Source organism: Neodiprion fabricii, chromosome 1 (genome assembly GCF_021155785.1).
Source record: "Neodiprion fabricii isolate iyNeoFabr1 chromosome 1, iyNeoFabr1.1, whole genome shotgun sequence".
NCBI classification, from domain to species: Eukaryota; Metazoa; Arthropoda; class Insecta; order Hymenoptera; family Diprionidae; genus Neodiprion; species Neodiprion fabricii.
The window spans coordinates 9,211,303-9,222,788 of NC_060239.1; the positions used below are offsets into that span (position 1 = coordinate 9,211,303).

Below are 11,486 nucleotides of genomic sequence, written 5' to 3' on the forward strand. Positions count from 1 at the left end.
CCAAGTTATCAAATATTTTCATCGGGCCGTTTCTGAGATCATTATGGGAGTTTGCCTGACAGACCGACAAACCGAAATCCAGATCAACATTTTTCTAAACACCTGTTTCTCGGATTATATGTATTCGAAAACGTAAGAATTCGTTGAAATTGGATAAAGCGATTTTGAACCGAAACCAACATTTTTCTTACATTGCCAAAGATAATGAAAAATGAAAAGAAAAGATATATTTCAAGAATGATACAAGGCACAAGTCTAAAAATCATTTCTACCGATCCGTTATTTGTTACTTCCCGTGTTTGGGGATGTGTCGACATACAGTGTTACATTGCCACAATTTTGTAGGAGCACCAAGTTCAAAATCGTTGCTACGTTTGCTAATATTGACCAGAAAAATTAAGAAGACTAACAAGGAAGATATCCCAGGTTTATTTTTTATTAATATGTTACAGTAGACTAAAAACTAAGCGTCACGTATTTTTTTTTCTCTGCTATCAAACACTAAGGTAGTGAAACCACCCTCCAAAATAAGGCATGTCAAGGGGCGATTTGGCAATTTCACCCACGAGAACATTATATTTTTTAACCAATCTAAGTGAAAAAGTTTTCTTGTAACCAGAAATGAATAATGTAATTCTTGCGATTAAAAAAAAAAATGGCAATTCACCCCTTTAAAGTGTTCAATGGTAGATAAAAAATGTATGCGTCGCTTAGTTTTTAGTCTGCTATAACATATTACAAAAGAAATCGAATCGCAAAGATCAACCTGGAATACCTTCGTTGTAAGTATAAGCAGGTTCGCTATCCATAAACATTTCCATTATTAATAATAATAATTTTTTGTCTCGTCGTTCTTCCAATGTCGGTTGTTGGAAGCTTTCAACTTACTAGCGTTCGATAAGATGACATCCAATTCTCGATCAGTCTTACTTTTCTTTCTGAAACAAAGAGTCACATTGAGAATTATCTATTCAATGGATATTAATGTTACAAATTGCAAAAAATTATTTTGTTTTTATCGGACTGTAAAGCTCTCGAACCATACATCTTACAAATGAGAACCTACTTTCCAAAGTCTTCCATTTCCTGTATCGTTTCCGGTAACTCTGTTTCCAACGTTTCCGGAAGAAGGAGTGTTATCAGACCAGCGAGCAACGAGCAGCTTCCAAAAGTTACAAGTGGTATGGCCACTGAGATTTCAGACTGCAAGTAATGACTGGGTTGTACATAGAAGCTTATAGCTTAAAGTAATCGTCGGCCATGTATAAGTGGATGTACTTCAGCGGGCAATGAAATAATTATGACTACATACCCGAATCCCATTGAATTCCCACCCTTGTTAAGAAGACCTGGTCAACCAGACGGACTCTGTAGGACTTATTGTTAGTACTATCAGACTGAATTTCGTTGAACTCACCAATTCGTTAATCATCGGCGCTACGATTCCACCTAATCTAGCCATAGCCGAACAAGTACCAACACCAGTATTCCTGAGTACAGTGGGAAACTGTTCCGCTGTGAAGACGCTTATGGTCGTGTATGATATCGAAATTATCAATTTTCCTATCATAGATAGAGTTATCACCAGCCAACCCATGTCTGGAAAATGTGAGGAATCACAATTATCAAGACGTGGTATTATGGAGATCGTGTCTTCTCAATTTCACTAACCGGTAGGAACGAAAAATGTAGAGAGTAATGTAATCGCGACAAGCCACATGCAACTGCACAAGATAAACCTTCTTGGGCACTTGTCAACTATGCACACCAAGAATACATATGCGGGTAAATCCACACCGGCAGAGATTCCAGAATTTAAATAAACATTGCCTCCAAGGTTCGGCGTGATCCAAGACAGACCGTAATACGTACAATTATTTACGATCCTGTTAACGTTGAGGTACGAAATATGTTTATTTGTGCAAAAATTTCTTTGGAATATCCGCATCGAAAGCTGACGTATAGACTTTATATATCAAATCATTACATTACCAGATAATGAACAGTATGAGAGTCCTTTTCCTCATGCTCGGGTTCTTCAGAAGAGCAAAGACCGAGTACTTTTTGGTACCTGATTTATCCTCACTGTGATTTTCTAAAAAACCGTTTAACGCATCTGGCGCCAACTCTACACCATTTTCAATAAATGCCTTGCGAAGGATGTCTATCGCCTCTTCCACGCGACCTTTGCTCAGCAGCCATCGTGCAGATTCACGAACAGACCTACCGTGTGAAATTAGCCAATTTATATTACGCACTTTAAATTTTGGTTTGAATAGCATATGCATTATTCTCACCACGAGAATACCAGGAGAAGGATAGTTGGAGTAGCAAAGGCAATCTGTAAGATCCTCCAATTCTTGATGAAGTACGCGAAGCAGATACTTAGAAGAGCACCTATGATGAAAAATATTCCGCTAATACCAGTCAGCAGTTTCTTTTTTGGACCAACTGTTTCGATTGCTGAAGAAAACAGAAAGAGTAGTAAATCACGGTTATATTAATGCACTTGAAGATTGGACGTAGGATAGTTTCTCAGGTAGCACACTTGTCGAAATGACGATTATCCTTTGACAAATTAATCCTGATGTAATGTCGACAGAAGAAAAATTTGACTTCAATTTGGAAAGAACTCGAGAAAACAGTGACTATTCGCCTGATGTGAATAAAAGTTCGATATCCTATGGAACTCGCCATATCGAATGTAATGCGAAATTTTTAAGTTTAGTCTAGCTACTTTTTGATAACGACAAATCAATTTACAGACAATTTGTAGACTATTGACTGTAAATTGACAACCTAGCGGACATTTGTGAACATGCAATAGGCATTTTAGTCAACTATTAGCTTCAAATACGACTTCTTCATCACTCTCCGATTAGTGGACTTCCTTTTTCTATACGTAATAGCTCGAATACAAATCCGATTCAAAAAGTTCTCACCAGCAATATAAGTGGTTAAATACACTCCAGTGGTCGTTGTTGCAACAACCGTTCTTCCAATTACGTACACTGTGAAATTAGGAGCAACAGCTATGAGCAGTCCAGAAATTAATTGCACTATTGAGCCCCATATCAAAGTCGTCCTTCGACCATATCTATCCGACAATGTGCTGAAAGTCAGAACTCCCACCATCACACCCAGCATGAATAGCGATTCACTTGCAGTTTTCAACCATGCGTTATCGCAGACTAGATCCCACTGAAAAGGAAAACAAAATATCATACCATTTGAAATTTGACTCACTGTCAGGCATCGTGAAAAGTCAGTAAAGTGTCAAATCTGTACAAACGAATTAGTGTATGATTATGCTGATACTGCAAGGTAACTAATAACACTCTTCCTCCCAGAAATGTATGCGACAATATTTCTGTGTAGACAGAAATGATATGTTATCTTTCATCTATCATTTGACTAACCTTGGTTGTAACCGTAACCCCGTACTGGTCTTTGTCGTAAACAAAGGAGTCGCATGTCACAACAGAAGGCATTGATGAATTGAGATCATCACTCCGGGTTTCATAGTGATCTCCGTAATCTAAATCGTACCTCTTGCATCGCGACCAAGTTCCCGTGTCGCGATCCCATGGATATGTAACATTTGCCAAATCCGGTTGCATAAGATAAGTCGCATTTTCCGGGTCCTCACCGGGCGTCAAACATCTGAAATCCGGTTTACCGGCTAGAAAAATCCCTCCCATCACGTGAAAGGTGCTGGATATTATGGGCAGGCACATAGCAAGGTATATCCTACGCTGATACGGGCCAAACGTCCCTAACTGCGAAATCACTTGGTCAAAACCCATCCTTATTGTTTTTCCTTTTTCCACGTCGCGTCACCGTTTTCCGAGTCTTTTTCACCTGGTTATTTTTCGATTGTCATCAATTACTCGAGAATATTAGTTGGAATCTGATGATAACTTGAAACCCGATTCATATAACCCGTGCAAAAATTTGCTTCAATGTTTCGAACCTCAGATTTGGAAGTATATTAGACACAAAGAAAACTCTCTTCGTTTTATGTGTCCTTTCTGTATTTGCATCTGTACACAGATAAAATCTTCCGCATTATCATATTGACTGACTCAGATCTAATTATGAGCGCTGGTACTGTAAATCGTATAGCATCAGTGATCATTCTCAGTAATAAATCAGCTCGACAATTTAATTGAGGACATGAATCTTGAAAAATCCTTGGTTAGCCTGATTCGTTTCTGCAATATTAACTGGTACCTGAGCCTTAGATCTACAAAAATTGTCCTCGGACGTATTTGTTTCAACTACAAACATTGACAGTGATCCAGTTTCAAATAAGGCAAGCAAGCCAAAACACTTCGGTGTAATAAACGAGTTGTATTAAAAATCTGTAATGTCTGGAAAGTTGAGTAGCAATAAAATTATAAATGAAATTGTATGTTTTGTCATGCTTCAATATAAGATAATTCTTGGTAGGTATGAAGTAAATAAATACAAGTGATACGTATGGTTTGTTCTGAATATAATAGGCATGTGATTGATTGACTGACTATTTGTCTAGTGGTGATCCATAAGATAGAAGAAGATAGTTGTGTGAAAGAAATCTTATTTTCGGTTTACAGTTTACGTGTCGATATGTAATAAATGTACATTGTACATGCGTATGGTCTCACAGCTAAATCATAGGAGATGTTGGCTTTACTTTTTTTCAATAACCGACTGTACTTTATGTATGTGGAAGGGACGGACTTTATATCCAATCGCTTGAAAATCCCTTACGAGTAGACGTACATTTATAAATCAAAATTGACGAACGATGTAAAAGAAGGTAATGAAGATTCAAAATAAGTAAATTCTTTAAACGTTTATTTGCTTATTTATTTTCCAACACAATTGACTTATTGTTCCACTTCTGTTTACATTTGAATGATCGAAAAGAAGCAGGTTTTTTAAGCAGTTTTTGTTTCTTATAATTTGAATAACATTGATTTGTTGAAACTTCAGCTTACTGTATTTTTCTACGTGCAGTAAATTTCCTAAACATTTAAAATTCATATGTATCCAAAAGTATAATATCGGTATTCTAGCTGGAATTTAAAGTTTACAAGTCCCTACAGGGCCATTTCACACAGCCAAAATTTTGTTCAACTATTACCAACGATGTACCTTGGATTTATTTGAATTTTGGAATTTTTAATATGGATTGGACTTTGAAGAAAATGTAGACTTGAAATTTCCAAAATCTGCAGTGTTATTCAAGTGAAAAAGCGAAAAGAAAAATAGAAACAGCTATCAAAAACTCATGACTCGCACCTCTGATGTATTCAAATTTTTAAATTCTCCCCTTCTTTACTCAAGAAAAAAGATAACGTGGAAGATAATAGAACTTTCTCGAAAATGAAAAGTTGAGTTTTCAGTAGATCTCCACTTCAAGGTTGTAAAAAATTTCATTCGATCATTTTTAGATTATTGCCTGGGTGTGTGTGTACATAATTTTTTGCACGACGATTTCTCGAAGACGAATGAACGAATTAAATTTTTGGATACGAATAGTCTAGTAGTTTTAGATTTATTTAATGATTTACTTAATTGATTAGGTAAAAATAGATGTTATTTAATAATGTTTTTTGAAGTTCTTAGGCTGGTCCAACAAATCAGCGACTTGTTAGCATTTGCAAAACTTGAGTTTTCGAATCGTCCATCTTTTGCTTTCACATCTGGAATGAAAAAGATTAGTTGTTGAACGAATTATTCAGGTCCACTTACGTATTTGTTAAAAAATGTAAATACAATACCGGCTCTGGAACGTGAGCAACATTTTACTCATGTGCCCTGGCAGAGAGATATCTTACATAAAATGCTAACTAAATTTGAGAAAAATAGCGTTCAAAACAAATACTCAAATTTCGGAGCTACTTACAAGGTTGATTTACTTTGTTTATACCGAGGCAGAAAATCTACTTGAAAGAAAAAGCGTTTAACAACATTGCTAATAACCTACTCCTTGAACTCTTCCAACTCCTCTATTGTTTCCGGTAATTTTTTTTTTGCCGTTTCCGGAAGCAGTAGTAGCAACAGACCAGCCATCAATGAACCGCATCCATAGATCAAAAGTGGCAGGGTGACGGAAATTTGAGACTGTAAACAGCGATGAGTTATATCTGGATCACAGGTATGATGATTTGAAATTCGATCGAATGATCGGTCCCGGGGTTCAGGTCGGAGGTATTTTGAATCTGAATTCACTGCTACCTGTTTCTCTATCGCATTGAACTCACCAGATTGTTAATCAGCGGTGTTACAACTCCTGCTATCCTAGCGATGGCCGAAGAAGCACCAACGCCGATATTTCTAACAGTGGTGGGATACTGTTCCATCGAGAAAATGTAGAGGGTCGAGTAAGAGGCTGCGCTTGATAGTTTCCCTATCATCGCCAAAGATACGGTCGCCCACGGTATGTCTGTAATATAATGTCAGTTAGCGCGTAGCTAAGGACCAATTTAGCTGCTCGGTTATCGTTACGAACGAATAATGTCAGTTTCGTTAGTCACCGTTAGGAACGAGAATCGTTGAAAGCAACGAGGTCGCTGCGAGCAGCATACAGCCACACAAAACAACCCTTCTTGGGCATTTGTCGATCGTGGATATCATGAACAAGAGGGCGGGCAGTTCCACCGCAGCAGCAATCCCGGAATTCACGTAAACGTCACCCGCAAGATTGGCCGCGTTCCAAGACAGGCCGTAATATGTAGCGTTGTTCACAAACCTGAGGGCGTGTATTTTAGAAAACGTGTATTCTTAAAAATTTGGATCGTTGCGCACTAAATTGAACGTAGACGAAATTGTAAACTTCTATGATCGTCTTGAGTGCGCCGGTGACGATAAATTTAAAGAAACGCATTTATCGGATTAGATAAAAATCAGGGCCCTACCAGACAAAGAACAGTATCAGACTCCTTTTCCTGATAATTGGATATCTTAGAAGATCGTATATCGAGGTTTTCTCAATGATCCGTGTTTCACTAATCTCGTTATCCGTTTTCAATAAATCATCCAGAGCGTCTCGCGTTAGTTCCACTTTATTTTCTACAGACGCTTCGCGAAGTATCTCTTTCGCCTCATCTAAGCGACCTTTGGTGATCAGCCATCGTGCAGATTCAGGAATATACCTGTTCAAATGGTGTTAAAATTTTAAAACACGTTCCACACTTCTCGTTCTGTCTTCGAAACGGAAGGCACAACTTGACGCTGCGTTCTTACCAGATTGAGCCAAGGAATACAAGGGTGGGAATGGTAAAAGCTACTTGTAGCATTCTCCAGTTTCGAATGAAGTATGCAAGGCAAACAGTCAGGAGGGAACCTACTATAAAAAACAGACTTCCAAGTGCAGCTGGTTTTCTCGTTCTTTGACCAATAGTCTCGATTGCTGGAAAAAAACAAACAACCATATAAATTAAATTTTGAAAAAGACAACCGACGGTCTCGCGCTAATCACGCACTGCAGTTACAAATTCTATCGGTAAATTGTTATGTATGTGAAATTTCGATGCGTTCTCACCAGTAACGTATGACACTACGAACAGCCCATTGGTCGACGTTGCTAGAACTGTTCTACAAACGATGTACATTATCATATTCTGAGCAGCAGCTACTAGTAGGCTGGTGACTAGTTGTAAGACCGATCCCCATATCAAAATCGTTTTACGTCCGTATTTATCCGACAATCCACCCATCACCAGTGCACCAAGAAGCACTCCTAGCATGAACAGTGATTCGCTCGTTACTTTCAACCATGCGTCATCGCAGACTAGGTTCCACTGTAAAGGTGTAAAGATGTTAAAAACCAGTGCGCATGATTCTGGATACAGGTGAACATATGAGACGCGTTACATGTCATTTTTCCCATACAATAAAGGGAAGTTTGCTTATTGTTGGCTGGTAACTGAACCAACCGATCATATTTGATTTCTCCTGGAGTTGCGTCGCTTATCTTGATTTACTGAAACCTAAAATTCTTTCCTTGTGCAAGTGAATTAGACTCACATTGGTCGACACCGTAAACCCGTACTGGCTTTCATCGTAAACGAAAGAATCACACTTTACTAAGGGCGGGGTAGGCGTATTGTTCAGAACTTGGTGACTTAGATCATATCTTTCACACGATGTCCAGGCTTCCGTTTCGTTATCCCATACTGGTTGGGTTGTGTTTGTCGTGTACGTTGCATTGTACGGGTTTTCCTCAGGCGTTAGGCATCTGAAATCCGGTCTACCAGCTAGAAAAGTTCCTCCCATTAAATGAAAGGCACAGGATATCATGGGCAAGAAGATGACGACGAATATCTTTCGCTGGTACGGGCCAAACTCCCCCAAGTGTGAGATAACGTTGTCGTAGCCCATTTTTATTGTTTTCCTGTTTTTCTCTTACTCTGCCGCTTCTCGAGTCTTCTCCCTACTCGGTTGATTTTGTCTGTCGAAACGATGGCAGATTAAGTCATGTTTATCATTCATTGTTTATACTTCGATGGACTATCGCCATTTTAAAACGCGAAAAAGAGACTGAAAATATTGGATACGTTGTCACTTCAATAATCACAACTGCATAAACAGAGGGATTATTTTAATCTTGAAGTCAGTCTAGTGGAAACTGGTGACAGTTGTAACACTTTTTAGAGGACATTTGCTTCACGCTTACAATTCATTACCTGTGACTGACATATTTTTTTCGAGTCTTTGCATTGTTAAATGTTGAAAACCTTTTGCCATCGCATCGTTATGTCAAAATTCCCAACGGTTGTCCGGTAGACAATAATTATCAAACCGAAGAACAAGCAGTTAATGGAAGTAATTGGAAAAATCAACAATGGCACTTATGGTACCGAACAATCGTACGAGGATCTAGGATTTTCAAATGTATAATAAAACTCACGTACAGTCTCAGAGTTCTCCAACTCTTTAAAAAAATGCCCAAAGCCCGAAGTCAAGGTCACGCATTGGTCTCATTTACGAAAAAAGAACCGAGATGTACATGTTTTTACTACACAGCTGTAAAAATGTGCATCACCTTCCCCAGCGAGATAAACGCCAACGTTGACAGCAATAACAATGGTGCCTTTACTGTAAAGAAACTTAATAAATCAACTTAAAAAGATAAGAGGGCCGGATAATTCGCTAGTAGTACAAAAATTCAGCTTGTAATTGTGACGATACGAGTAGAAAAATTCTAAATGATTTTTTTTTTTTTTACCCGCAGTTAAAAAGAAAACTCAAACTTTACGGTTATGACCTCAATATGTTATTATTAGCTTTATTTTATTATTGTAAAGTATATTGTATGCCATGCTTTACAATTGTTCACAGGTGCAATAAGCACATCTGTAAATACTGTACTCCATACGAAAGGTATTTTCTGTATACGAATAACCAAATTAAATTTCAATATTTTGGAATATCTCACATTGCTTGCTGACGATTAAATGAATGATAAAAGTAGATCGTTTGTCGTTGTGTTTTTTCTTTTCTAATATGAAATTTTTTAACTTCGGGGATTTCAAACGTAACACATTATTGTTCCTACGCGCGGTGGTGTTGGCTAATTTTTTAATGCGACTAATCAGAAGTCAATCAGCATATTACTCTGGCACTATTATCTATAAATAACATTTTCTAGAAAGCGTTAAATTTGTATACCAATACAACGTGTTTTAATTACGGGAAGCATTTCTACCAGCAGATTTTTGGCTTTGTTACGGGTTTTCCGACGACCATCAAGATTTCTGTGTCTGCAAAAATAAACTTTAGCAAGCTGTGGATTCTCCACCAATCATTCTGCGGACAAAGCTTTTCTGCACGTTTTTGCTCCTGATTGCGATATTTTTTATTTTACTTTTAAGGCAGATGCAAAGTCCGTCTTTTACCAAATTAGTAATCTAACGAGCTGTAGCTACGCAACGATCGATCTGAGAGCAATATTTGGCTGGAATTATTTGTTCTTCAGTCGTGTATCTAGGGAATTCGTTTCCGTTCTAAGCTGGAACAAACCCATACACTCAACACTTTTAGTATTCACCACTTGTGGTGATATTGGAAAAGTATTCGTTTCGGTCGAAACCATTTTTTTTTTTTTATTTTCAATAAATCTTTAGGTTTGCGGACCAATATTATCCATTAAACAGGATTTCAGAAAAATCTAGGGTTGTCTGTTGCGTGGCTGAATGAAAAAATCTGAAATTCACACGACTTTACGTTCAAACGATGTGCGGAAAAATTGCCATATTTTCAGCGTATTCTTCTATCAAAATGGATTCAAAATTTCAATTTTCGACAAATACCCAAGATCATTTTAGCAACGGCTGGATGAAAATATCTCAAATTCACACGACTTTATAATCACATGAAGGGCATTAAAATTTTTGACGTCCTTTTTTTTGGCCGTATGTCTTTAGCAAAACAAATTCATGAAAGTCAAAGGACTTCGACACAACTCATACGACGTGTATCGAAGATTTTATACAAATCGTTATAAAACGAATAGAATAATGCAATAGGAAGTAATTTCATGAAAAATAACGAAATCATTTTATGAAAAAAAGAGAGCGCTGACGACAAAAGATTTTGATCATACTTGATGGTACTTCCAGTAATTGAATCGGTTTGTAAAGTGATGAAAAGTACATGAGAAAATATTGTTTTTATTAGTATAGATGAATGTCAGGTGATCTTACATTACCGGGGCTTACTAGCTAATTTTACTAAATTATACGTGACAATTTTATTTTTTAAACCTATGCCAACGTTGTTCGTACTGAAACAGAACTTTAAAGAGGAGTATTTTTTAATTAGATACACGTCACTCATTCGCAGGAGGTTGGCGCAGAATTCAGCAATGCAATCGTTGCATAACAATCCAGTTTCTTCAAGGACAGAGAACTTTTCAAAATTTGTGTTTGAAACTTTGCATCAGTACGAGGAGAAAAAAAATTTTAAAACGCGTCCACTGGAGAATCGAATACGGAATAAAAAAGTTCGGAAAAACTTTACCCTTGGAATGATCGTTCCGAAGGTATAGCTTGCTAAGTTGATTTTTTTAAATGCAGAATCTCGAAGGTACGTGTATCAGCCCCATTATTGCTAATTCAGCTGTGGAGTATGTTGAAAATCAGGTCATTAATAGCTTACGATTTCCGTTAACGTTGTATACGAAGTACGTCGATGACTCTTCGCATCGAGCAAGACCGATGCAAGGTTGTGCGGACGAAGGAGATGAAGAAATGCTCCTCGCGGCAGAATAGCTAACAGTAAGAAAACGTATTAAATCTTTTACAGTTATAAGAACAGCCCGTAACGCAATAAAATGCACCCGAAGACTAGCTACAAAAATAGGAAACAACTAAAATGTGATTACGTTGCTATCCGATGACCGAGTTCAGGGGGAGCCGAACGAGCACTAACTAACAAGACAATCCCCTCGTTGTCAGTTAGCCCGTGTGCATCCGCATGGGCATCCAGAAAAC

At 37.7% G+C, this 11,486-nt stretch overlaps 2 protein-coding genes across 2 annotated transcripts in view; one reads left to right on the forward strand and one right to left on the reverse strand.

Moving 5' to 3' along the window:
- LOC124188175 (intersectin-1) overlaps window positions 1-11,486 on the forward strand; it is an 86,271-nt gene that overhangs the window by 1,404 nt on the left and 73,381 nt on the right. The gene's annotated exons all lie outside the window — the stretch shown is intronic.
- LOC124181086 lies at window positions 693-11,414 on the reverse strand. The gene is made up of 17 exons (XM_046567280.1): window positions 11,152-11,414; window positions 8,907-9,090; window positions 8,020-8,443; window positions 7,535-7,793; window positions 7,237-7,402; window positions 6,909-7,145; window positions 6,528-6,742; window positions 6,255-6,436; window positions 5,978-6,114; window positions 3,420-3,837; window positions 2,943-3,201; window positions 2,298-2,463; window positions 1,993-2,223; window positions 1,672-1,886; window positions 1,418-1,599; window positions 1,067-1,203; window positions 693-938 (listed from the first exon to the last, which is right to left on the reverse strand). The coding sequence occupies exons 3-17, from the start codon at window positions 8,371-8,373 to the stop codon at window positions 824-826; spliced, it is 3,273 nt and encodes a 1,090-aa protein (XP_046423236.1). The 5' UTR covers window positions 8,374-8,443; window positions 8,907-9,090; window positions 11,152-11,414; the 3' UTR covers window positions 693-823.

Bases quoted from the DNA above. Each gene is read 5' to 3' on its own strand.
- LOC124181086 (XM_046567280.1), bottom strand. From the start codon at position 8,373: ATGGGCTACGACAACGTTATCTCACACTTGGGGGAGTTTGGCCCGTAC. The intron at 6,743-6,908 runs GTAGGGCCCTGA...ACACGCCCTCAG, and splicing joins CTGATACTGTTCTTTGTCTG to GTTTGTGAACAACGCTACAT. The intron at 6,437-6,527 runs GTGACTAACGAA...ATTATATTACAG, and splicing joins AACGATTCTCGTTCCTAACG to ACATACCGTGGGCGACCGTA.